Source organism: Myxine glutinosa, chromosome 1 (assembly GCF_964187855.1).
Source record: "Myxine glutinosa chromosome 1, kmMyxGlut1.1, whole genome shotgun sequence".
NCBI classification, from domain to species: domain Eukaryota; kingdom Metazoa; phylum Chordata; class Myxini; order Myxiniformes; family Myxinidae; genus Myxine; species Myxine glutinosa.
Window position 1 is genome coordinate 378,518,643 of NC_136261.1, and position 27,425 is coordinate 378,546,067.

The 27,425-nt window shown below is 43.9% G+C and overlaps 2 protein-coding genes across 7 annotated transcripts in view; both read left to right on the plus strand.

Annotated features, from left to right (window-relative positions):
* Positions 1 to 27,425, plus strand: part of LOC137415872 (E3 ubiquitin/ISG15 ligase TRIM25) — a 732,877-nt gene that overhangs the window by 353,516 nt on the left and 351,936 nt on the right. The gene's annotated exons all lie outside the window — the stretch shown is intronic.
* LOC144889545 (uncharacterized) overlaps positions 10,732 to 27,425 on the plus strand; it is a 36,815-nt gene continuing 20,121 nt past the window's right edge. The window contains exons 1-3 of one of the 3 annotated variants that reach the window (XR_013621859.1): positions 10,732 to 10,879; positions 15,997 to 16,056; positions 20,982 to 21,771. Coding sequence is in view for 2 of the 3 variants with exons in the window: in XM_078770209.1 (XP_078626335.1) it covers positions 10,766 to 10,879; positions 15,997 to 16,060 (178 nt within the window). In the remaining variant the exon portion in view is untranslated. Of the gene's footprint in view, positions 10,880 to 15,996; positions 16,061 to 20,981; positions 21,772 to 27,425 lie in introns of those variants that run through there. The other 2 variants (XM_078770209.1, XM_078770207.1) reach the window with 2 other exon arrangements.

Genomic DNA, 27,425 nt, shown 5'->3' on the forward strand with positions numbered 1-27,425 from the left:
GCATGATGTCATCAATGCTGCTTACTGGAAGCTGCTGCTTCGCCAACCTCGGAAGATCTAACTCACTGCCCCGATAAACCGACAACACTCACCATTGATGAACGTATTGTCGTGTGACTACCCTTGGTGAATGGGGTAGTGACTGACCCATGTGACTAGGGTAGCACGGAAGGCCAAACGCAAGCTTTTAACTCCAAAGCTACTGATCAAATGCGGATTTTACTATATGCGCCGGAGGAAGAAAGGGGAGGGGAAGATGAAGCGCTTACCTGTGGTCCTGCCGGCAGATCCCGAAACTGCAGAAAATAAACTGAAACGAAAAACAGGTTTAAAATGTATAGGGAAAATAATAAAACGATTTATTACAATAAATACCTGTGACAGGAAAAACGCGACAGTAAAACTAAATTCCTACGGGATCCTTCACACCAGACTTAAAACATGGACAAAGGGGAATATAAAAAGAACATGAAAATAAATTATGTGTATGTGCACTTAGCCGATCACTAGTGGGAAGGGTCTCGTCAAGAGCCGTCGACCCCAAGTGCCAGTCCGAACCCGGTTCTGTTCTTGGCGGGAAGAAGGCCGCAGTCTGCCTGTTCGCGCACCGCTAGGCCTCACTAGTCCGGGAGCCAAAGGCCTGAATTTTGGTGAACCTGGTTTTGTCGGATAAGGTTTTTTTCTTTGCTGTTTCTTGTAGCCTGGGGGTAGCTCATTAAGATTTAGGAGGGTGCCCGGTGAGATCCCTTGGGCAACTCAAGATATTAACCCCTTTATGTCCGATACGCCCAAATTCTGACAAACAGGAGTTCCCTTCGTTTCTTCACAAAGTATGTTTATCAAAGGCTCTAACATGCTTGTTTTTATGATTATTCATGCAGTAGGGCCTGTGCAAACCATTTTTAAACAACAGTTTAAGCAACAGTTTTGATAAGTAACCCTTTTCTGATCGATTTATGGTAGGACGCTTGGGTGGTGTAAGGCGTACACAAACAAAACAATGAGAATTTGATGGTTTGCCATTGTCACTCAGGTTAATGAGATACTTCAGTTAGTTAGGAGTACAATAAGTGGCAGCACTTCATTGTTTTAACTTCCTGATGCAGGAAAACACATGTTTGCCATTCCTCTGTCTTAAGTTTTCACTTCAGCCAAGCTTCAGATCTTGGTTTTTGGCTGTCTCACAAGCCATAAATGTAAGTAAATGTACTATAGAACCAACTGATTAATGTACAGTCATGTGAAAAAGTAAGTACACCCCATGTAAAGTTTTGACATTTTCAACATATTTCAACATACAGCTATTTGATCTTCATTTCAACAATATTGATAGATAAAGGTGATATAATATAACAAATATCATGAAACATTTACATTTTGTAGTCCATTGTATAATTTAAATAAACATAAATGCAGATTTCGCAAGTGGAAAAAGTAAGTACACCCTTGGCTCTAATAGGTGGTATTGCCCCATTGGCAGAAACAACCTCAAGTAGGCGTTTCTTATAACTGTCTACCAGTCTCTGACATCGACTGGGAGAAATTTTTGCCCACTCCTCCGTGCAGAATTCTTTCAGCTGTGCGATGTTTGAGGGGTTTCTCGCATGCACAGCTCGTTTCAAATCCCCCCACAACATCTCGATGTGATTTAGATCCGGGCTTTGACTTGGCCATTCCAGAACCCTCCATTTCTTTCTTTTCAGCCATTCCTTGGTGGATTTACTGGTATGTTTAGGGTCATTGTCATGTTGCAAGGTCCACCTTCGGTTGAGCTTCAACTTTCCAACAGATGGCCTCAACATTATCCTCAAGCACCCTCTAGTACAATGAAGAATTCATAGTGGATTCTATGATGGTGAGCTGCCCCAAACCATAATATTTCCACCACCGTGCTTTACAGTTGGTATCACGTTCTTGTGGTCAAATGCTATCTTTGGTTTTCGCCAAACATGTCTTCTGGTACTGTGGCCAAATAGCTCTACCTTTAACTCATCTGTCCAGACACATTGTTCCAGAAGTGCTGGTCTTTACCTAGGTGTTCATTGGCAAACTTTAGTCTTGCCCTGATGTTCTTTCTGGACAGCAAAGGTTTCCTCCGGCACACCTCCCATGTAGATCAAATTTGTGCAGCCTCTTTCTAATGGTAGACTCATGCACTTTGACATGAACAGTGGCAAGAGCTACCTGTAAGTCCCTTGATGACTTTCTGGGGTTCTTGGAGACTTCTTTCAGCATCTTGCGGTCTGCTCTCGGGCTGAACTTGCTAGGGCGGCCTGGCCTGAACAAGTTGGCAGTTGTTTGGAATCTTCTCCACTTGTTGATGATCTTCCGGACAGTCGAAATATTGATTTCAAATTGTTTGGAGATCTTTTTAAATCCCTTCAAAGACTCGTAAGCATCTATAACCTTCTTTCTGAAGGCCTCAGAGAGCTCTTTTGATCTAGGCATGGTGACGCCGCACACTTCAACAACAAAGAGCAAACCAAAATAAATGTCTGAGGTTTAAATAAGACAGGTTCCTCCAAGATCCTCTCTAACGATGTACTAATCATTTGCACCTGAGCTGGTGCACCTGATTCTAATTTTAGGTATTTGAAGTAGTTATAAATGTAGGGGTGTACTTACTTTTTCCACATGCGAAATTTGCATTTATGTTTCTTTAAATTATACAATGGACTACAAAATGTAAATGTTTCATGATATTTGTTATATTATATCACCTTTATCTGTCAATATTGTTGAAATGAAGATCAAATAGCTGTATTTTTTTTTGTTTTTTGTATACAAGATCGAGGCTCGTGAAAGAGCGAACAGAATCAGAACGAACAGAGCGAAAGAGCAAACAGAGCGAACAGAACATTAATCACACAGAAAGACAAACCGACACATAAAACATAACATGGGGAGCGGTAGGCAGGATGGGGCGAGAGGGGGAGGAACACAAACACAACATCTGAGAGCAGGGACATTGAGAGATCTGTGGGAGGGAGAGGGCTTTGGGGGGGGGGGCATGGGAAGGGGGGGTGGGATAGGTATAAAACATATGGACACTGCCGGGACTTACAGGAAAGAAGTTGGAATTTCATACAAGGTGGATCTGGGGTGAATTAGTGGGGGTAGAAAAGATCAAGGTTTTGAATGGGGAAAGATAAAAGATGGTGGTGAACAGCTGTTTTAAAGACCTGGAGGGAGGAGTGGGATTGAAGGGAGTGTGGGAGTTTGTTCCAGAGGCAGGAGAAAAGAGTAATGAAAGAGTGAAGGTGAGCAGAGAGCCGAGATTTCGGCAGTTTAACCATCAGAGGGTTGCTGGCAGATCTTGTGCGACCTGTAGGAATATTTGGGGGACAAAGCACAGAGAGAGCTGGGGGAGCAAGGCCAGAGAGGAGTCGGTAGAAGACAGAAAGACCACTACCTGTCTTCGGTGAGTGAGTGAAAGGCCCTCGAAGACAGCTTCATCACAGGAGATTCCAATGATTCTGAAAGCTTTGGTTTCAACAGCGTGAAGCCGAGCTAGGTGTGAGGCAGGAGCACCGGCCCATAGGGGAGAACAGTATTCCATTGAGCTGCGGATGAAAGCCTTGTATGTGGTGAGGAGCTCAGGTGAGCCGAGGAAGGACTTCGCACGACGGAGGATGCCTAGTCGGCGACTGGCTTTGGAGGCCAGCTTGGAAATGTGGTTTTCCCAAGAAAGATCATGGCAGATAGTGAGACCCAAAAGCTTGAGCGACAGAACTTCTTGGAGAGGATTGTTGAGAAAGTAGATGGGAGGGTTGTCCAGTCGATCTTTTCGGAGAGACATAGTAAGAGTGTAAGATTTGTCAGGATTGAAAGACATGTTCCACTTGTTTGACCAGTCTGTGATTTTGTCCAGGTCTTCAGAGAGTGAGGAGGCTGCAGACTGCCGATCTGAGGGAAGAGGAATAGAGCGGCAGAGAGTGGAGTGGAGCATTTCCTCCACCTCCTGTACCTATGTCTCCATCATTTACAAAGCAGGCCCAGAATCCCCTATCACCACCCTCTCTACCAGCTGGATCACAGTGTCCGCAGAAGCTCATTGTACATTCTGCTCAAGCTTCATCAGGTCCTCGTAGCTCCCACCCTACAATGGAGCCTTGGTTCTGCCCTCTGTTCTCATTCTCTTCAAAACCTAATGGTCCCTCGAAAAAGGTGACAACACCTGAAATATCGCCTCCTCTCCACGTACCTCCACATCTTGCACAAACTCCAAATCCAGCAAGAACTACATCCCCCGCCACTGCACAGCACCTGGCCAGGTTCAGTGGGAAACAGAATACACCATCCCTGCTGTTCACACGTTCCACCAACGGGGAAAGCAAGGTGCCCAAGCCTCCCTTTTCTTCCGAACCTGTCGTGGCTCCATCCTCTGTAGGCTCTCATGCGACATTCTCTGGTCCTGCTGGCCGTCCCAATAGCCCGCAGTCTATCCAGAAAATCATCAGAGGCAGGGAATCAAACACTTTTTCTTCCCATGAACCACATCCCCAAATAACCCCCAACTGCGAAAGAAATATGTTGTTGTTGAAACAAATAGTATGTTGAAATATGTTGAAAAAGTCAAAACATTACATGGGGTGTACTTAGTTTTTCACGTGACTGCATGTGAAATCATTTATATGATCAAGGATGCTTCCAATGAAGTTTTAATTCGATGAAGCCAACCTCTCGGATTAGTATGTGCTGCCCTCTTTTAGCAGGTTACCAAACTGTTTGCATCAATGTGAATCCTTTCTTGTCAAGTGTAGTTGCAGACCTCCATTACTTCTGAGAATTAAAGCGGACTCTGAAGCCCTATAATTGAGAAAATGTATCTGTTATCAATCCTTTATTTGATAAAATGAGACCACTTCTTTAATCTCAATGAAAAAAAATCGTAAATTAGATGTTATTTTCACGATTTAGAGTTGTTGGTTTTTAACTTGATGGTTTATCAATGTTGCCAGTACTGATGCACTGAATCAAAGAGTCTAAATTTTTTGGGTAGAATGTGAGAGTCTTACATTTTTTTGCAGGGTTGACATTGATGGAGCCTGTTCTTGAGGAATGCTACTTCAGTTGGAAGTTCAACTGCCGTGCGAAGACGGAACAGTTGATCTGTGCAGGAGCCGTCCGAATAACGAACATTATCCGGTGTAGCAAGATATACGGTGATGAAAAACACTTTGAGCTTGAAAAAGCATTGGACAGGAACAATGGATTAGACAGGAACAATCTAGTGACCGCGATATTGACGTGAAGGATGTCCTTTCCCATGAGCTTGCACCTGTCACAACCACAATGTTCACGAAGGAGGGAATGCGGCTTTGTAAAGCCAAGTCCACACTCAAGAGGTTGCTCCAGGTTGAAGTCTCCAGGAGGAATGCCGGTGATGCAAACGTCACTGTCATAGATGGATCAGCCCTTTTTGGACCATCCATTGGCCAGCAGATGGCACAGTAGCCGATTTCATTGTGAATGTCAAGAAGTGGATAACTTCATACCTGACAGACAGTGACGTTTACCTCATCTTTGACAGGTACCACGAGTACAGTATAAAGTCCGTCACGAGGGATGGCAGGGAGACGGGGGTTAGCAGGAAACATCATCTGCTACGGACAATGAACCTCCCAGCCCAGAAGGTTGTCTTGTCATCTGTTGAAAACAAGAAACAGCTTATCCGAATATTATGTGATGAACTGACTCAGGACAGGCTTTTCCATCTACGGAGCACGGAGAAACACAAGTTGGTTGTGACAGGGGAGGACCCTTGTCCAATCGAAATCAAGAAGGAAGAAAGAAGGAGCCGGTACGATCTAGAAACTCATCATGAAGAAGCCGATATCATCATTGTCCAACAAGTCTTGGAGTGTGCTGGAGAAGCCCATCAAGTCTCTGTGGTTTGTGATGTCACGGATGTGTTCGTATTGCTACTTCATCATTACCAATTATTGGCAAGACTGTAAGTGCCACTGGCCATGGAATCCTCAAGCAAGGAAAGGGCAATCGTGCACATCAAGTCAACACTGGCTAAGCATCAAGAAATAATTGTAAAGAACCTTTTACCTGCCCATGCCATATCAGGATGTGACACTGTAGCATGTTACTTTGGCATTGAAAAGGCTCTGTAATCAAAGCCCTGAAAGCTGGATATGAATTATCGGCCATAGGCAATGTGGACGCACCGCTCCAACAAGTCATTAATCAAACCACTGGCTTCATCTCAGCCTGTTACGCCATTACGGCATAGAGGACAGCAAGGACATGTCACACACAAGGCTGCTTGTATGGGGGAAAAAGAATGGAAAAGGTCATATGTCTGCACCAAACCTGGCTGCTCTTCCGCCAATGCGAGAAGCATTTATTGAAAATGTGAAGAGGGCCCACTTTCAGGCAATTTTGTGGCGAACCCTCAATGTAAATCCTCTGCCAGCTCTGAACCCAAAATAATTTGGATGAAAGAAAGACACAATCAACAGGTCACTGAGCCCAATCAATCTTCCAGAAAATCCCAAACTTGCCCCAACTACATTTTGAAAATGATCAGATGCAGCTGCAAAAGTCAACCCCTTTTTAACTCCAAGAGATGCAGTCGTCAGGTTAAAGGCTCAGCTTGCACAATGTTTTGTGCATGTTTCAGGATAGGATGCTCAAGACCCAAGTAGCCTGAACTAGGCCATTATCAGAATGCCAGTGTTTCTAATTCTACAATGTATTGTAGGACATGAAACAGCACAATACAATCTGTCAGTAGGTTTCAGAACTTGGCCTTGCTCGTTTCAAATTTTGGACAGGGACACGTTTTGGGCCACCCTGTAGTACATAACCATGATTTGATACATGTTTATTGTGGGTTGGTAGATAAGGGTTAAGAAGGGTTCAAAATTCCTCATAGTCACTGTGACATTATTCTGTAGATTTCTCTCTTCATTTACTCTGGTCTACAAAATGTCGATTTATAAAGCGTGTAATCAGAATTGTGGAAATTCACTGATTTGGAACAGCTAGAAAAGGGTTAATTGTTTCAAATTTGAATCATATTTGATTGTACATTAAGTACTGTGTGAATAAATATCAGAGACAGCAAATTTGATGCATTTGATGTGAGTATTCACCATGAAATTATGGAAAGTTCCCATTTTTTCATGATTTGGGCGCATAGGGCATGAGGGGGTTAATATCTTGAGTTGCCCAAGGGATCTCACCAGGCACCCTCCTGAATCTTATTGAGCTACCGCCAGGCTACAAGAAACAGCAGAGAAGAAAACTTTATCCAACAAAACCAGGTTCGACCCCACGGCTCCCGGACTACACCGAGCGTCCTCTCACTCCTGGCCCCGTCGAGCACGAAGCGAACAGGGGTTGTCGCACCGTTCCTCGTTCCCAACTCTTCGTTTGCAACTCGGCCTCCTCACAATCCCCAGCAAGGTCTCGGCACACTACCGTCCGCACCGAGGTCCAGAAGTGCAGACAAGGGCTCAACAAGGCCTTGCAGACAAGGACAAGGGCGCTCGTCAGCGCTCAACCGTTTCTTTTCACATCCAGCATGGGAGGAGGGAGAAGAGAAGAACAAGAATGCAAGAGGGTTCATCAGCGCACAAGGGTAGGCAGGCGCCAGAAGGCAAGAGAGCAAGAGGAAGAGAAAGCAAGAGAACAAGAGGAAGAGAAGGCAAGAGAGCAAGAGGAAGAGATGGAAAGAGAGCAAAAGGAAGAGCAGGCAAGAGAACAAGAGGGAAAATGCCAGTCAGACGTTCTTTTTACATCCTGGCCCTGACATCATCGGTGCTTCTCCTCCAATACCCGACATGCGTCCTCCTTGGCCTTCCCTCCACCAAACAGCCAGTCCCTTCTTACTCCGGCCTTCCTTGTCAATCAAGAGCCCTGGCCAATCACGGCTCCTCGGGGCGTGTTCTCGGCCTGCCCAAGCTATGTGTGCCTGCCAAGTCAGGGTTGTCATCCCGAGTGCTTGATGCCTAGCTTCCGGTATGTTTTATTATCAAGTGACGTTTAATGGGCACTTTCTCATGAGAGTCTATTGCGGTGCCATAAGGGACAAAGGATCAATCACATCGGGAATGACAAGCAGGGAATTACTTAACCTAATCCGTGAGCTAAATAACATGCCCCGCCACCTCGTGCCGGGCACAAATATACAACTTCACCAGACATTCGGGCGAAACAGGTCCTCTACTTATTACATGGTGGTGGTTCTTCTTCTTCACGACAGTCGGAGCATGTTACCTACACAAATCTACCTGACTCTACATATCACTACCACACCGACATAACAGAAGACATTTATTGTACCAAACGGCAAAACTGAAAATTACTGAAATCAGCAAGTGTCAATGTTATTCGGTTAGGCACTCGAGTGTCGATGATCTGACGCTGGTGGCTGCTTACGTTTCCACTGGATTTTGTGCTGGATCATTGCAAACTCCAAAAAAGAGGGAGGACACGACTCACTTCTCCAGAATGCAGCAATGAGGCGGACAAAAGATGAATTCTGATGTTGGCCCAAGACGACGTTGCGTCCACATCCCACGCACAAACAAAGATGCCTAAACATGTCAGTCTAGCAATATCAATCCGCCATATGACAGGTTAAAAGTAGCTTTTCATTTTGATGAACATAATTGGTCATGGCGTCTCCTACGATGAAGTGGAAGCGGAAGCCATTGGTACGAGCCATGCAAAGTACATCCTGGCTAAATCTGAGCTGTCTGGTGCCGCGATCCCTTCTGATATCTCCCCTAGTGCCTTCGTTCAGGTCGCAGGGAACAACAATAAAAAAGGACACCAATGGTATTGTTGGAACCCATCTGTGGATCGGTCCCATCGGCCGATGGGTCTGACCCGTTTGGCGACCCATCTGTGGATGCACGAGAAATGACAATGCAGACCCATCGGCCGATGGGTCTGCGCCATCTGCGGATGTGTTGTTCACCTTGAAGGAATGTGTTGACAGAATGGTGCTCTTCAATCATTATTATTCAATCTTTTTTTATTCAATCTTCAATTAGGGTTAGGGTTAGGGTTAGGGTTAGGGTTAGGGTTAGGGTTGTTAGGGTTAGGGTTGTTAGGGTTAGGGTTAGGGTTAGGGTTAGGGTTGTTAGGGTTAGGGTTAGGTTAGGGTTAGGGTTAGGGTTAGGGTTAGGTTAACTCATCCACCATTGATGCATACACATTCCTTCAAGGTGAACAACACATCCGCAGATGGCGCAGACCCATCGGCTGATGGGTCTGCATTGTCATTTCTCGTGCATCCACAGATGGGTCGCCAAACGGGTCAGACCCATCGGCCGATGGGACTGATCCACAGATGGGTTCCAACAGTATGACCAGAAAGGTGGCAGAACTTGAAGTGCAATTCACCTCATTCAAGAAGAACCACCACATATTTCTGTCATGAACTACTCCAACTCTACCTAAATCATCACAATCGGTTGGAGAATAGTAAAGACATAGGCCATTACGTTTCCTCTACCCCAATCTGAGTTAACCTGTCACACACCTTCTCTGCCAACAAAATGGCTTCCAGATAAAACTGATTCCACAATTTGACCCTACATACTTCTTGGGGTTGTTCCAGGAAGACTCTTCTTGTACTTTGTGAAATCAGACTTCAGATGTAGTGGGTGTGGAATGAAATGAATTTTTGGCCTCCTCGGCTACAGGTCAAACACTTGGAATAATATGTCTTTCAATTCTGATCAATAAATCTCTCTCTCTCCAAAAGAACTGTTTGGTAAACCCTCGCATCTACTTTCCTATCAATCCCCTTCAGAACGTTTAGTCATTCAAATTCCTGAGTGTCACTTTCACCCATTATCTTTCTTAGGCAAACCACATTTCAAAGTTGGCCTTCAAAGCCAGCCGCAGATTGGACATGCTCCATCATACAAAGTCTTTCCTTGGCACACCTGAACTCCGATCCACCTACAGGGCCTTAATCCACAGCTTGATGGAGTACTGCCCTCATCTCTGGGATGGCTCCCCTGCCTCAGATCGACCCTGTGGAAACCCCAAGATTATTGCAATCTCCCACAATGATGCTAAGTCTATGGGTCTATCACTACGTCATCACAAACAGGTCGGTGGTCTATCTCTCTCTCTCTCTCTCTCTGCTACTCCTTCCACTTATCCAACCAAGATATTCTCGTTTTGTATTTTAAGGTAATTTTCTGAAATTTGTAGAATTTGTTTTTCACTTGGAAGTTGTGGTTACGATGTGTAAATAAAGGTGGAAAAGTCTGTTTTAATGCAATTTAATTCCAGGCTATAAGGTAACAAAAGGTGAAAATTTTGAAAGGGGGTGTAGACTTTCTATAGACACAGTACATACATCTTGTTCACCCCATGTTTCCTTCTCCCCCTCTCCTGACCTCATTCTTACCTCGACCGTGCTATTGGTGGTTCCCCCTCCAGTGTGCCCTTTCTCTCTTCCATGAGCCTCGACCATGTATATCAAAAAAGGACATAAATGAAGAGAATTTGCCTTCTCTTTCTGCCACACCAAAGTTTAAGTAACGTTGAGTAAAAATGTGTAATTTGTTGCAAAATCAAAGCCACAAGGTTTCTTCATAAACCATTGTTAGAAACAAACTACCTTATCTGTGTCCCCCTCTTAACCAATCTCTTATTGCAGCTTAAACATCCGTTTTTCTCTCACGTTCTTCTTCTTCATCACATTTATTTATTTATTTATCTCTCTTAAATATAAGTCAGTCCCTCCTGAATTCTGTTGCTCTCTGGGAGTCCGATCCTCGTCATGGCATTACTGCAGCTGGCATTGTTGTGCTTTGTCTGTGCCACGTTCGGACATGGACAAAAACATCGGAACGACAGCACCTCATGGGAAGAAGAACCGATACATCGACAACGGGTGAGTCCGTTCCGCAGACAGCAATTCAAGGTGTGCGAATCACAGACCGAGGCATCATTACGTCAGACCAGTTTCGTCGAAATTGCACTTACTACACAGCCAATCATATAATAGTCAATCATCATAATACGTATTACACAGCCAATCAATCATCATAATATTTAATACACAGCCAATCAATCATAATAATCCTGACTACACAGCCAATCATATTATACAGCCAATCAATCATCACAATATTTATTACACAGCCTATCGTATTATACAGCCAATCAATCATCATAAAACTTACTATGCAGCCAATCATATTATACAGCCAATCAATCATCATAATACTTATTACACAGCCAATCATATCATACAGCCAATAAATCATCATAATACTTACTACATAGCCAATAATATTGTACAGCCAATCAATCATCATAATACTTACTACGGAGCCAATCAATCATCATAATACTTGTTACACAGCTAATCAATCATAATACCTACTATACGTCCAATCAATCATCATAATACTTACTACACAGCCAATCATATTATACAGTCAATCAATCATCATAATACTTATTACACAGCTAATCAATCATTATAATACTTACCACACAGCCAATCAATCATAATACTTACTATACGTCCAATCAATCATCATAATACTTACTACACAGCCAATCATATTATACAGTCAATCAATCATCATAGTACTTATTACACAGCTCATCAATCATTATAATACTTACCACACAACCAATCAATCATAATACTTACGATACATCCAATCAATCATCGTAATACTTACTACACAGCCAATCATATTATACAGTCAATCAATCATCATAGTACTTATTACACAGCTAATCATATTATACAGTCAATCAATCATCATAATACTTACTACACAGCCAATCATATTATACAGTCAATCAATCATCATAGTACTTATTACACAGCTAATCAATCATTATAATACTTACCACACAACCAATCAATCATAATACTTAATATACGTCCAATCAATCATCGTAATACTTACTACACAGCCAATCATATTATACAGTCAATCAATCATCATAGTACTTATTACACAGCTCATCAATCATTATAATACTTACCACACAACCAATCAATCATAATACTTACGATACATCCAATCAATCATCGTAATACTTACTACACAGCCAATCATATTATACAGTCAATCAATCATCATAGTACTTATTACACAGCTAATCATATTATACAGTCAATCAATCATCATAATACTTACTACACAGCCAATCATATTATACAGTCAATCAATCATCATAGTACTTATTACACAGCTAATCAATCATTATAATACTTACCACACAACCAATCAATCATAATACTTAATATACGTCCAATCAATCATCGTAATACTTACTACACAGCCAATCATATTATACAGTCAATCAATCATCATAGTACTTATTACACAGCTAATCAATCATTATAATAATTACCACACAGACAATCAATCATAATACTTACCATAAGGCCAACTAATAATCATAATACTTTCCACACAGCCAATCATAATAATCCTTACTACACAACCAATCAATCATCATGCTGTGCTGCAAATAAATCATCATAATACTTACTACATAACCAATCAATCATCATAATACTTATAATACAGCCAATCAATCATAATACTTGCTACATAACCAATCAATCATCACGTTGTGCTGAAAAACAATCATCATAATACTTACTATACAGCCCATCTATCATCATAATACATAATGCACAACCAATCAATCATCATACTTACGACATCACCAATCAATCATCATAATATTTATAATACAGCCAATCAATCATAATACTTGTTACATAACCAATAAATCATCATGCTGTGCTGCAAATCAATCATCATAATACTTACTATGCAGCCAATCTATCATCATAATATTTAATGCACAACCAATCAATCATCATACTTACGACATCACCAATCAATCATCATAATATTTATAATACAGCCAATCAATCATAATACTTGTTACATAACCAATAAATCATCATGCTGTGCTGCAAATCAATCATCATAATACATAATGCACAACCAATCAATCATCATACTTACGACATCACCAATCAATCATCATAATATTTATAATACAGCCAATCAATCATAATACTTGTTACATAACCAATAAATCATCATGCTGTGCTGCAAATCAATCATCATAATACTTACTATGCAGCTAATCTATCATCATAATACTTAATGCACAACCAATCAAACATAATACTTAATACACAACCCATCAATCATCATAATAGTTATAATACAGGCAATCATCATAATACTTACCACATAACCAATCAATCATCACGCTGTGCTGCAAATCAATCATCATAATACTTACTATGCAGCTAATCTATCATAATACTTAATACACAGCCAATCAATCATCATACTTATGACATAACCAATCAATCATCATAATACTTATAATACAGCCAATGAATCACACTGTACAGCCAATTAATCATCACACTGAACAGCCAATCAATCATCACACTGTAATCAATCCGTTCTCGCACAGTACATACTCGCACAGTAAATCGATCATCATCATCACACCTTCAGCCAATCAGTTGTAAGTTTCCATGATTGGTGTATTTTTTATACTAGCAACGGTACCTGCCCTACGGGCGGGGCTTCAATTGGGAGGCCCAAATGAAAAGGCAAAATATCAGAAATTTAAGGCTTTTTTATTTTAAACGATTTATATAAACATCCATGAAATCGTGTCACACGCAAATCATCAAAATCTAAACAGTATTTGTAGAATTTCAATAAAGCCACATCACTGTTCATATCGATAAATATTATTCCATCGTGTTTGGAAAAAGTGGAAAATTGGAAAAATTGGAAATTGGAAAAATTGGAAAAACAATATAGCCTATTTTACTCCAGGGGTCCCAGGATTACCCACCCAAAATTTCGTTGCGATCGGTTCAGCCGTTTTTGTGGTACCTAGGAACAGACAGACAGACATTTGGTGAATTATATAGTAAGATTGATGTCCAGTCGTGGCCAAAAATATTGGCACCCTTGCGATTTTTTTCAAATAACTCCAGAAGATAAGAAATAACTTAAATAACAAAGAAAAATAAGTTGAAATTCACAAAAGTATTTTGTCTCCACAACTTCCCCACTTCCACTGTTAATATTACAGAACCTTTGTTTTTGATTCAGAACTTAATATATCCTTTTAAATCAGAAAACAAAAATAAATGGCATTGACAAAATTATTGACACCCGAGACTTAATATTTGGTAGCACAGAATTTGGACAAAATAACTGCAGTCAAGCGCTTCCTATAGCCATGAATGAGCTTCCTGCACCTCTCTACTAGCACTGTGGCCCACTCTTCTTGTGCAAACTGCTCCAGTTTTTCCAGATTTGAAGGGTGCCTTCTCCCAACTGCTGTTTTCAGATCTCCCCACAGGTGTTCAATGGGATTTAGATCTGGACTCGTTGCTGCTACAAAATGCCTTGGTAATCTCCTGATTTCATGATGTCATGCACACATTCAAGGCACCCAGTGCCAGAGGCAGCACAGCAACCCCAAAACATCACTGAACCTCCTCAATGTTTGACTGTAGGGAAGGTGTTCTTTTCTTTGAAGGCTTCATTTTGTTTTCTGTAAACATAGAGATGATGTGCTTTACCAAAAAGCTCTAATTTGTCTCATCTGTCCACAGGACATTCTCACAGAAGGAATTTGGCTTGTTCAGGTGTGTTTTGGAAAACTCCAGTTCAGCTTTCTTATGTCTCTCTCTCAGCAGTGGGGTCCTCCTGGGTCTCCTACCATAGAACCTCCTTTCAATGAGTTGGCGGCGGATGGTGTGATTTGAAACTGTCGTACCTTGTGTCTGAACGTCAGCTTGAATCTACTGTATTTGGCAGTTGATCGAGGTGCTTTCTCCACCATTCAATCAATCCTTCGCTGCAATCTTCAATTATGTTTTCTCTTGCGGTCACGTCCAGGGAGGTTGGCCACAGTGCCATGGGCCTTAAACTTCCTGATAACATTGCGTCTGGTGGACACAGGAACATCAAGGTCTCTGGAGATGGATTTGTAGTCTTGAGATTGTCCATGCATGGCTACAATCTTGTGGCTGGCCTCCTCAGACAATTATCTGGTTTTCTTTCTTTTCTCCATGCTCATTGCGGTACACACAGTGACACAAAACAGCAGAATGACTCCTTTTCTCTATTCAAACTGGTTGAATGAGTGATATTTATATCCCAGGCATCTGTATCTCACCACAGATGAGTTCAATTCCAAAGTAAAGGAGAATCGCCTGCTTGAAATCTAATTATTTCGAACAACTTCTAAAAGATGCCAATAATATTGTCCGGGCGATTTTAGGATTTCTGTGTGGAATAAGCTAAGATTTAGTAATTTTCTCAGCTTTTTTTTGTTTTGCTCCACTGCAAACAGATGAAATACATATGTGGACACCAAAATATTTTTTTAATTTCAACCATTTTCAGGAAGAAATGGTGAATTATTTGGAAAAAGGTGCAACGGTGCCAATATTTTCAGCCACGACTGTATGTCTCGTGGATTAGCTCCTACAGACATCACATGCAGGACAAACACATCAGCAGACATCAATGTACGTCACGTGAATTACAAGGACATCATCAGAGAATGTACAAACACATGGTATTTGGGATTTGAACCCGGGTTTCTCCGCACCGCGTGGCAGGGCTTGACAGGGGAACACGAACATACCAACATGTGATGGGAAATCTCATCATCAGCTGTTCCACCATCTTTGAGATCTCATTTACCACCATCTAGATTTTCAGCTCGTGTGTTGAAGCAAGCACCACGTGATTATGAGTATTTGTTTCCAACACGATAATGACAAATCGGTTCAAAGATGATGAATGAAGAATCATTACTCTGCCATTGATAAAAACACAAGTTATATTTGAATCACGATTGTGTGAACTACACGTGGTTAAAATCAGGTACTTGGGATCACGTTGTGTTATTATAACAAACTTTGTCTTTAGTAACACTTTATATTAATCTGCCATTTGTTTGTGTATTCTTCAGATAACAAACCTTGCCAATCCAAGCAGCACCATCCACGGTCACTCTTACCTGCCAAGTGCAGTAGGTATCCCTTTGTGGTGTTTTCCTGATGGATCTTAATCTTGAACATGATTTCACAAACTTGTTTGTTTTGGGAAATATTCATGGAAACATTTCACAGTCATGAGTGTGCGTGGAATAACACACAATGTTTGGTCCTATGGATTACACAGGATCAAGTTTTCCATGAACATATGTGGTGTTTCAAAATGGTGGTGTGCACAGGCATGTGTGTGGATCTACTGCCAGGGGCACCTGCCGGCATGTACACCTGTGGATGTGTATTTTTTTTTTTTTGTAGACAGAATCGAGGCTCGTGAAAGAGCTAACATTTATCACAAAAAAAAAAATCAAACAGATAAACAAAATATATAAAAAAGAGGGAGCGGTAGACAAGATGGGGAGAGAAGGTGAAGCACACAAACACAACATTTGAGAGAAGGGAGATGTGTGGGAGGGAGAGGGCTTGGGGGGAGGAGGCGTGGGAAGGGGGAGCGGGGTGGGAGAAGTATAAAACAAAAGGACACCAAGGACTTCCAGGAAAGAAGTTGGTATTTCAAAAAGTGGATTTGGGGTGAAATTAGCGGGGGTAGAAAAGAAAAGATCAAGATTTTGGATGGGGGAAGATAAGAGATGGTGGTGAACAGCTGTTTTAAAGACCTGGAGGGTGGAGTGGGATTGAAGAGAGTGAGGGAGTTTGTTCCAGAGGCGGGATAAAAGAGGAATGAAGGAGTGAAGGTGAGCAGAGAGTCTTGATTTTGGCAGTTTAACCATAAGAGGGTTGCAGGCAGATCTTGTGCAACCTGTAGGAATATTTGGGGGACAGATCCCAGAGAGAGCTGGGGGAGCAAGGCCGGAGAGGAATCGGTAGAAAACGGAAAGACCACCAACCTGCCTGCGGTGAGTAAGTGAAAGGCCCTCGGAGATAGCTTAATCGCGGGAGATTCCAATGATTCTGAACGCTTTGGTTTCAACAGCGTGAAGACGAGCTAGGTGTGGGGCAGGAGCACCAGCCCAGAGGGGATAGCAGTACTCCATTGAGATGCAGATGAAAGCCTTGTATGTGGTGAGGAGCTCAGTTGTGCCAAGGAAGGACTTGGCACGACGGAGGATGCCCAGTCGGCAACTGGCTTTGGAGGCCAGCTTGGAAATGTGTTTTTCCCAGGAAAGATCATAGCAGATAGTGAGACCCAAAAGCTTGAGTGACAGAACTTCTTGGAGAGGATTATTCAGAAACTGGATGGGAGGGTTGTCCAGTCGGTCTTTTCGGAGAGACATCGTAAGAGTGTGAGATTTGTCAGGATTGAAAGACATGTTCCACTTGTTTGCCCAGTCTGTGATTTTGTCCAGATCTGCAGAGAGTGAGGAGGCTGCAGACTGCCGATCTGAGGGATGAGGAATGGAGCGGCAGAGAGTGGAGTCATCAGCAAAGAGATAGAGAGAATTTTCAAGAGTCAGAGAGATCATTGATGAAGACAAGAGAAAGCACAGGGCCCAGAACACTGCCTTGGGGGACTCCAGCCTGAACAGGAAGAGGAGATGAGAGAAACCCATTCAGGGCCACACGTTGACTGCGACTAGAGAGGAAGTCCGCCAGCCATGCGTGGAGATTTCCATGGATACCAAAGGAGGAGAGTTTGGTGAGCAGAGCGGGGTGCCAGACCGTATCGAAGGCACGTGATATGTCGAGGGAGACAGCTCTAATTTCCTGTTTGGCATTGAGGACCTCCATCCATTGTTGAGACAGCAGAAGCAGCATGTCCAGAGTAGAGTGACCTGGTCTGAAACCAAATTGATGATCAGAGATCAAGCCATTGGAGAAGAGGAAAGATTTCATATCCGAAGCAATGATGGATTCCATGACTTTTTTTGTGTGTGTGTGTGTAACGCGGTGATGTTGGCTGATTTCCAAGCAGATGGCAGATGACCTTGAGCAAAAGAGAGGGTGAAGAGAACAGAGAGAGGGAGTGAAAGAGCGGAAGAACAGGATTTTAGGACCCGTGGGCTGATGCCGTCAGGTCCAGTTGCAGAATCAGAGTCGAGGGTTGACAGAAACTTTTCCACCTTGTCAGGAGGAAAGGACACAGAGTCCAGGAGTAGCTGGGTACGACTGGGTATGGTGGGTACTGAGAGGGATGGGTTTGGGACACAAGATTTAGAGGCAACCACAGAGTTCGGGAATTCAGCTTTTTTACGTGCGGAGTCAGCTGTGTATCCGTTTGAGGTAAGGGAGGGGATGGAGGGGGAACAAACACCAGGAACAGATTTTACCAGATGCCACCAGGATTTGGAAGAGGGAGACAGATAAGAGAGTTCGGTCTTGAGAACGGAGAGATATTGTTTCCTGGCTCTCCTGAGGGTGGACGCACACTTGTTTGGGGCTTTGTGAAAGGAAATGAGATTTCCTTCCGTTGAATTTGCTTTTGAGGAGACGAAGTCAAGTTGTTTCTGGGTTCCCAGGATTCCCAGGATGAGTTGATGTCAGAGGCGGTCGAGATGGGAGACCAGTCCAGATGATTGATGGCTGCTTGAAGACCGTGCCAGTTGGCCTGAGTGAAATGCCAGACTCGTTGACGCTGAGGAGGCTCCCTGAGAATGGTCAGAGAGATGTCCACTTTAACAAGCACATGATCAGATGAGCCGATTGGAGCAGAAGAAGAGCAGCAGGCATTTTCAGGGAAGTTAGTCATAACCAAGTCCAGAAGAGAAGATGCTCCGTTGACTGAGATCCGGGTCGGGAAATTGACAGATTGTGTCAGTCCCAGTGACTCGCAGAAGTCCTTTGCTGAGGAGCCATGGCTGGTGATAGAGGTACCCACTACCAGCCAATTGGCATTGTGACAATTGAAATCACCACATATGAGGAAGAGGGAGTTGGGATGAGTAGATATAAGTTGGTCCATATTATCAGACAGCGATATGTAGATGGAGTCATCATTGTTTAGTGGACGGGACAACACACATATGAACAAAAGGTCGGAGCGAAGGGGAAGCCGTAGCCAGAGGTATTCCTGGGGGTGAGGTGGAGAGAGGGCAGTGCAGGGCGAGTGAGGAAGAGAGTTTTTTATAAAGATAACAACCCCACCTCCAGGACGAGGCTCAGGTCTATCATACCGGAGGAGGGAGTAACCTGGGAGAGATACTAAGGAATCAGAGACATCATGAAGGAGGAAAGTTTTTGTTAAGCAGATCACGTCTGGTTTGTCAGAAGCAACCTGTATGGAGAGATCAGTCAAGTTTGAGCTAAGGCCCCGGATGTTTGAGGTCCATACCGTTAATTAAGCGGAAGGGGGAGCATCGGATACAGAACAGGGGGGGGTGGGGGGTAAGGTCAGATGTGGAAGAGGAGGAAGAGGTAGGGAGAGCTGTTGAAGGTGTGTCAGAGATTTCAGAATAGCTTGGAGAAAGGGAAGGATGGGGCGGACAAAAGGTTTGATGGTGATTGGGTGAGGCACAGTGAGGTGTTATTTGAGGAGGGGGAAGAGTGAGGCAGAAGGTTGGGGGAGATGGAGGTGAGAGTTGGAAGGGGGAAGAAGCGGGGAGGTCGCTTTGAGGAGGAGGGGTGAGAGGGGGGAAATGGAGAAGAAATGAGGGTGGGGAGATTTGAAGTGGAGGGGCGACGGGGGAGGTTAGGAGGGAAGGGACAAGGGGGGGATTTGAAAGGGATGGGAGATGGGGGAGTCTAGGAGGGGAGGGGTGTGGGGGGAGTTTAGGAGGGAAGGGGCAAGGGCAGAGATTTGAACGGGATGGGTGATGGGGAGGATTTGGAGGGAAGGAGCAAGGGGGAAGATTTTAAAGGGATGGGTGATGAGGAAGATTTGGAGGGGAGGAGCAAGGGGGAAGATTTGAAAGAGATGGGTGATGGGGAAGATTTGGAGGGGAGGGGCAAGGGGGGAGAATTGGAGGGGAGGGGTGATGGGGAAGTTTTGGAGGGGAGGGGTGATGGGGAAGATTAGGAGGGGAGGGGTGAGATTGGATTTTAGAAAGTGTACAATTAATGGGAAACGAACATTTATTGCAAAATGAGTTTCTTGTGACCTTCGAGTCAAAAATATGTTTGAGGACGCTGGAGGGGGAATGGAGTGCAGGTGAGTTTAGGGAATGTAGGAAAGAGGAACGGTAAGAGATGGAATTTTTTTTTTGGAATGAATAGATTTGGTGAGCAAGTCGAAAACACCGTTTTAAAGAAGAAGAAGAAAAAGGTGTTATAATATATGACAGAATACAGTACTTCAGGGGAAAGTTTAAACATTTTAAAATTTAACAGTGAAAACTATGTGGGGAAATGGAGGTGAAACACATGATTGAAGAACGAACGAACGAATAAGAACAACGAATAAACAAATAAGAACAACGAATACGAATAAAGAAGGGAAAAATTTTTTATTTTTTATTTTTTAGTTGAAATTTTAAACAAGGACGTATGGGGTGAAAAGACTGGGACAAACAGAACGAAAGTAATTGGGGCACAATCGACAGACCGCTGAGAGAAAAACAAAGCCTCAAGGTAGGACACGGTAGCCTCCAAGGCCTCAAAAGACGTGACACGAATTAACCGACGATTTTCTATACAGGTATGAAAAATTAACACCGAGAATCTTCCTAAGGACACACTGTAGGTACACACACCGAAAGATAAATACAGTTTCGACAAAAACACAATTGTGAACAATTACTTCACTTCGAAAACGTGAGAGCGTGATAGCTTCGAAAAGACGTGACTCGCTGACAAAGATCTCGCGAGAACTCCACAACTGTATGCTGGTACAATGCAAACCATTCGTTTCTCAAGTTCAGGAATTCATTTACATGAAAATGATGGTCCAGTAACAACAGTGTTGCTGCTGATTATAAAGTGCAGGTTGTGGTTCCTTGGCCCTTCACTTGGTCCCATGTGGTATACCCTATACTGTGTCTTATATGCCCTTTTCCCTTTCCTGGTGCAGACATCGAGTGAAGGGAATTTGGGAAAAGGAAGATTGAGACGACGCGCGAAATGGACCGACCGTTTCGACTCCGGAAGTAGAAAAAAAAAGGCTTGGGGATGGGGCCGAGGACGGGGACATAGGAGTTGTTGTAAACATTGTTTCCCAAGTTGGAAACGTCATGGTTGTTGTGTAAATTGTGCCCGTCGACCAGGATGGAATGGGTGGGGGAAAGTACCAAAGATGAGGACATAAGAGTTGTTGTAAAAGGTGTTTCCCAAGTTGGAAACGTAAGGCTTGTTGTGGGTATTGTGCCCGTCGACCAGGAGCGACAACTGTGTTTGGAAGATACAGAAGAGAAGATATCACGATCTAGCAAATCTTCTCAACCATTTTTGAAAAGGCAAAGATTGTCCTCATTCTTCCTTTACATGGGGTAATGGGACCTCTGTGGTGTTGTTCTTCATCCAAACCCTTTAGTGATCCATGGTGGATATCATCCCCGCTCGAGGTCCACCTGTTGCTTTTCCTCCATCTTTTATCTTCTTCATTTCTGTAATCTTGTGCACTCCTCTATCAATAAACAACACATGTACCCAAACAATCCTTTTTTTCAACACATGAAGTCGTTTTGACAGGGAAAAGATCTGCGGAATTACACACAGCGAGGTGACGATGTTCGAGCTCTGCAGGAAATCCCGAGAGAATAACCAAGAACCTCCATCGGAGACACAAACCAGGTTCAGATGACGATGTTTACAATCGCTTTATCAACTTCTCCTTCAAATGTGACGTGACTTGTGCACCCAGAAGCAGATACGGGTGGACATTTGGCCCATCATGTAGGTGGACATTTGGCCCATCATGTATGTGGACATTTGGCCCATCATGTAGGTGGACATTTGGCCCATCATGTAGGTGGACATTTGGCCCATCATGTAGGTGGACATTTGACCCATCATGTAGGTGGACATTTGGCCCATCCCATCATGTAGGTGGACATTTGGCCCATCATGTATGTACACTCCCATTAACCATCAATTTCTATATCTAGTTTCCGTGTGCAGGTTCCATGTTGCTCAAGGAGTTTCTTGGCAAAGATTACAGTAAAGGGTTTGCCATTGCCTTTCCGATACAAGGTGGATATCTGAACTCAGGGTTTGGTTAAAAAAAATGAAATTGAGAGTGCTGCCCATCATCACCTCATCCTTTTCCCCATACCCACCTCCGCTCTCTTCTACTCTTGTTGATCCCCTTCTGCCCTTTTCCGTTTCCGTCACTCATTCACTCATGTGCGATGTGTTTGTCTCAGATTTCCCCATTGTTCCTCCATTGCCATTTTTCCCATTGATCCAGTGTGCGTGCACGTGCAAACGCATATTGTTCGCGGGGGAGGGGATGGCGGTGGGGTATTGAGAAGGGAGGGGGGTCGGAGAGTTGGTGGGCTAAGGGTGGATGGGGGGAAGCTAGGGAAGGATGAGGGGGAGTAGAGTTGGTGGGCTAGGGGTGGATGGGGGGAAGCAATGGAAGGGTGGGGGGGGGAGGAGAGTTGGTGGGCTTGGGGTGGATGGGGGAAGCAATGGAAGGGTGGAGGGGAGGAGAGTTGGTGGGCTTGGGATGGATGGCGGGAAGCTAGGGAAGGGTGGGGGGAGGAGAGTTGGTGGGCTCTGGGTGGATGGGGGAAAGCTCGGGAAGGGTGGGGGGAGGAGAGTTGGTGGGCTAGGGGTGGATGGGGGAAAGCTCGGGAAGGGTGGGGGGGAGGAGAGTTGGTGGGCTAGGGGTGGATGGGGGAAAGCTCGGGAAGGGTGGGTGGGGAGGAGAGTTGGTGGGCTAGGGTTGGATGTGGGAAAGCTCGGGAAGGGTGGAGGGGAGGAGAGTTGGTGGGCTAGTGTTGGATGGGGGGAAGCTAGAGGAGGGGGGGGGGAGGGAGAGAACTACCGTGGCTGGGAGTGGGGGGAGGAGTAGAACGAGAATAATTGACGGAGCTGGTGGGGGTTAATATAATTGACACAAAGGAGACTTTGGTGGAATATTAATACATTTTAATAAAATGTAGATTGTAAATGTCGTAAAAATTAATTAATGCAGGAATTTATTGCCATTTTCTGCGGTGTCTATAACATCACCCACTGTAACACGTTGCATTAGGTATTTGTGTCTGGTGTTTGTGTCCATTACGACATCCTGAAAAACAGTAAGTTTCCTGTTTGGAATGATTTTCTATTTTGTAGGAGAGTTTAGATTTGGAGGCGGGTAGAAGAGTTGTGGTTGTGGCTGGGCCGGTATGGAGGGACGTGTCGTTGGAACCGATCAACAATTATTGAATTCTATACTTTAACAATCCTGGGGGTGGGAAGGTTCATAGAGGTTCATGGAAGAGCGAAAACACCAAAAAGATAAGGATGGAACAGAACAAAAGGTACGACACCAGGATAAGGGGAAACGCTAACATCAGGGCTGAGGGACAAAATAAACAGAGACCGCGGTAACAATGATGGGTAGGGGAACATGCAGGGAGAGGACAAGATGGATACAGGAACAAACTCAACTCTCTGGAAGAAAAACCCAGGGGAAATTTTTAAGGGAAGGGGGGGGGGGGGGGAGGGTGGTTTAACTGGGGCAGAAAAGATCATGGTTTTGGATTGCGGATGATCTGAGATGGTGGTGAACAGCTCTTTTGAAGACCTGGAGGGAAGAAGGAGATTGATGAGGATGTGGAATCGATTCCACACGTGGCAAAAAGAGGAACGAATGAGATGGTGGACCTTTTGCAACCCTGCAGATACCTGGGGGTGACAGGGGCAAACCATGGAAAGAGCAGAAGGGGAAACACCATAAAGGAAGCAGTAGCAGAGGGAGAAACCAGGGATCTGTCTGCGATGACGTTGTGATCGACGAATCGACTCAGCTTCATCGCGGGAGATTCCAATAACCTTGAATAATCTTGGGGTTTCTACTGCGTCAAGCTGGGCAGGGGAGGCAGGGGAGCTAGCCCAGAGAGGAGGGTAGTACTCCATACAGCTCTGGATGGAGGCCTTGTGGGTGCATCGAGGTATCTGCAGAGTGCAAGAGGTCCACCATCTACCCCTTGTTAAAAAAAATCCCTAAATCCAGGATCACTGCTCATCTCTCATTTGTTCCTATTTTTCCTGCGTGTGAAATCAATTCCACATCCTCTTCCATATGGTTGTTCCCGCCAGGTCTTCAAAAGAGCTGTTCACCACCATCTCAGGTCATCTCCATCCAAAACCATGATATTTACTGCCCCAGTTAAACCATTCTCCCCCTAACTCCCTCCCTCCCCCCCCCCCCCCCCCATCCAAAAAACTTTTCCCTGTTTTTTCCCTTCCTCGGAGTTTGCTCCTGTATCTATCTTGTCCTCCCCCTGCATGTTCCCCTACCCGTCATTCTTACCCGCGTTCTCTGTTTATTTTGTCCCTCGGCCCTGATGTTAGGGTTTCCACCGTCTTTCTGCTGTTCCTTTTGTTATGTTGCATCCTTATGCGATCGGTGTTCTCGCTCTTCTATGAGCCTCGACTTTGTCTTCAAATAGAAGTGTGATATCTTATACACCAAAGGACCCCATTCCCAAAGCATCCCCCCATTTTTTCTACGTTATTTTGATTTTACCTCCTCTCCCTCACCCCTGTTCGTTTGTTAGGTGTTGATTGGTTCTCCATTTTCTGTTTCTTCCCTTCTCTCCCCCTTCCTCTTCTTGTTGTGTTCAAACCTTTCCATTATTATTTATTTTCCATATTTTCCATTATTAGTAAATTGCATTAAATCAGTCTTTTACACCTTTATATACACATTGTAATCCAAAACTTCCAAGTGAAAAACAAATTCTACAAATTTCAGAAAATTAATGAAAAATACAAAACTAGATTATCTTGGTTTTCCCTGTTTTTTCCCTTCCTCGGAGTTTGCTCCTGTATCCATCTTGTCCTCCCCCTGCATGTTCCCCTACCCGTCATTCTTACCCGCGTTCTCTGTTTATTTTGTCCCTCGGCCCTGATGTTAGGGTTTCCACCGTCTTTCTGCTGTTCCTTTTGTTATGTTGCATCCTTATCCGATGAGGAGGCACCACCATCTCAGGTCATCTCCATCCAAAACTATGATATTTACTACCCCAGTTAAACCATTCTCCCCCTAACTCCCCATAATTTGGTTGGATAAGTGTCCACCCCCCTTATACTAGCAAATGTAAATTAGCTCAGGTGTAACCAATCACCTTCAAAATCACACACCAATTTAATTGGCCTCCACTTGTGTTAAATTGTAGTGATTCTGATTATTTCAGAATAAAATCAGCTGTTCCTGGAGGTTTCCTCTGCTACGTAGTGCATTTCACAGCAAAGACTCAACCATGAGCACCAAGAAGCTTTCAAAATACCTCCGGGATAAATTTGTGGAAAGGTACAGATTATGGGATTGCTATAAGAACCTTGCAAATACCTTGAATATCCCTTGGAGCACAGTCAAGGCAATCATTAAGAAGTGGACGACATACGGTACCACGAAGACCCTGCCTAGATCAGGCCGTCTCTCCAAACTGGATGACCAAGCAAGGAGGAGACTGATCAGAGAGGCCACCAATAGGCCTTTGGCAACTTTGAAAGAGCTGCAGACCTTTGTGGCAAAGACTGGTCACTGTGTGAATGTGACAACAATCTCCCAAGCACTCCACAAGTCTGGCATGTATGGTAGGGTAGCAAGAAGGAAGCCATTACTTAAAAAAAAAAAGCCCACATTTAGTCCCATTTGAAGTATGTAAAAAAAAACACTCCAGAAATTCTGAAGCCAAGAGGTGAAAAGTTTTGTGGTCTGACAAAACCGAGATGGAACTTTTTGGCCTAAATGCAAAACTTTATGTTTGGCGCAAACCCAACACAGCACATCACCCAAAAAACACAATCCCCACTGTGAAGCATGGTGGTGGCAGCATCATGTTATGGGGATGTTTCTAATCAGCAGGGACTGTGGCACATATCAGGATAGAAGGGAAAATGTATGGAGCAAAATACAGAAGAATCCTACAGGAAAACCTGATGCCTTCTGCAAGAAAGCTGAAATTGGGACGGAAATTCACCTTTCAGCATGACAACGACCCGAAGCGCACAGCCAAAGCGACACTTAGGTGGCGAAGGAACAAAAAGATAAATGTCCTTGAGTGGCCCAGTCAGAGCACGAGCGAAATCCAATCAAAAATCTGTGGCACGACTTGAAGATTTCTGTCTATCAACGCTCCCCACGTAACTTGACTGAGGTTGAATAGTTTTGTGCAGGAGATTGAGCAAATATTACCCAATCAACCCCCCCCCCCCCGCCCTCCCCCATCCCTCTCCCTTCGAACAGATCTCCCGATAACCCCGTTCTCTACTGTTGTGCTTGTGTGCTTCCCTCTCTCTCGCCTTCTTGTATTCCCCTCCTTTTATTATTTTACGTGTCCGTTTTGGTTTTTTGTGTTTTATGTGCTAAAATGTGTTTGATGTGCCAACTCTTAAACGAGCCTGGATCTTTTATCCCCCCCCCCCCCCCAAAAAAAAAATCAAGGGGTGCAAGGTTGGTAGAGACTTATCCCAACAGACTCACAGCTGTAATTGCTGTCAAACGGGCTTCCACCAAGTATTAACTCAGGGGGGTGAACACTCATCTGACCAAGACGGTCTAGTTTTGTATTTCTCATTAATTTTCTGAAATTTGTAGAATTTGTTTTTCACTTGGAAGTTTAGGATTACGATGTGTAAATAAAGGTGGAAAAGTCTGATTTAATGCAATTTACTTCCAGGCTATAAGGGAACAAAAGGTGAAAAATTTGAAAGGGGGTGTAGACTTTCTATAGACACTGTACATACATCTTGTTCACCCCATGTGTCCTTTCCCCCTCTCCTGACCTCACTGATACCTCTATTCTGCTATTGGTGGTTCCCCCTCTGGTGTGCCCTTTCTCTCTCCCATGAGCCTCGACCATGTATACCAAAAAACGACATAAATGAAGAGAATTTGCCTTCTCTTTCTGCCACACCAAAGTTTAAGTAACCTTGAGTAAAAATGTGTAATTTGTTGCAAAATCAAAGCCACAAGGTTTCTACACAAACCAGTGTTAGAAACAAACTACCTTATCTGTGTCCCCCTCTTAACCAATCTCTTATTGCAGCTTAAACATCCGTTTTTCTCTCACCTTCTCCTTCTTCTTCATTACATGTATTTATTTATTTATCTCTCCTAAATATAAGTCAGTCCCTCCTGGTTTCTGTTACTCTCTGGGAGTCCGATCCTCGTCATGGCATTACTGCAGCTGGCATTGTTGTGCTTTGTCTGTGCCACGTACGGACACGGACAAAAACAGCGGAACGACAGCACCTCATGGAAAGAGGGACAGATACATCGACAACAGGTGAGTCCGTTCCGCAGACAGCAACGAGAACGGCGCAGGGTCGAGAGCATACCTCCGCCAGGTAAACA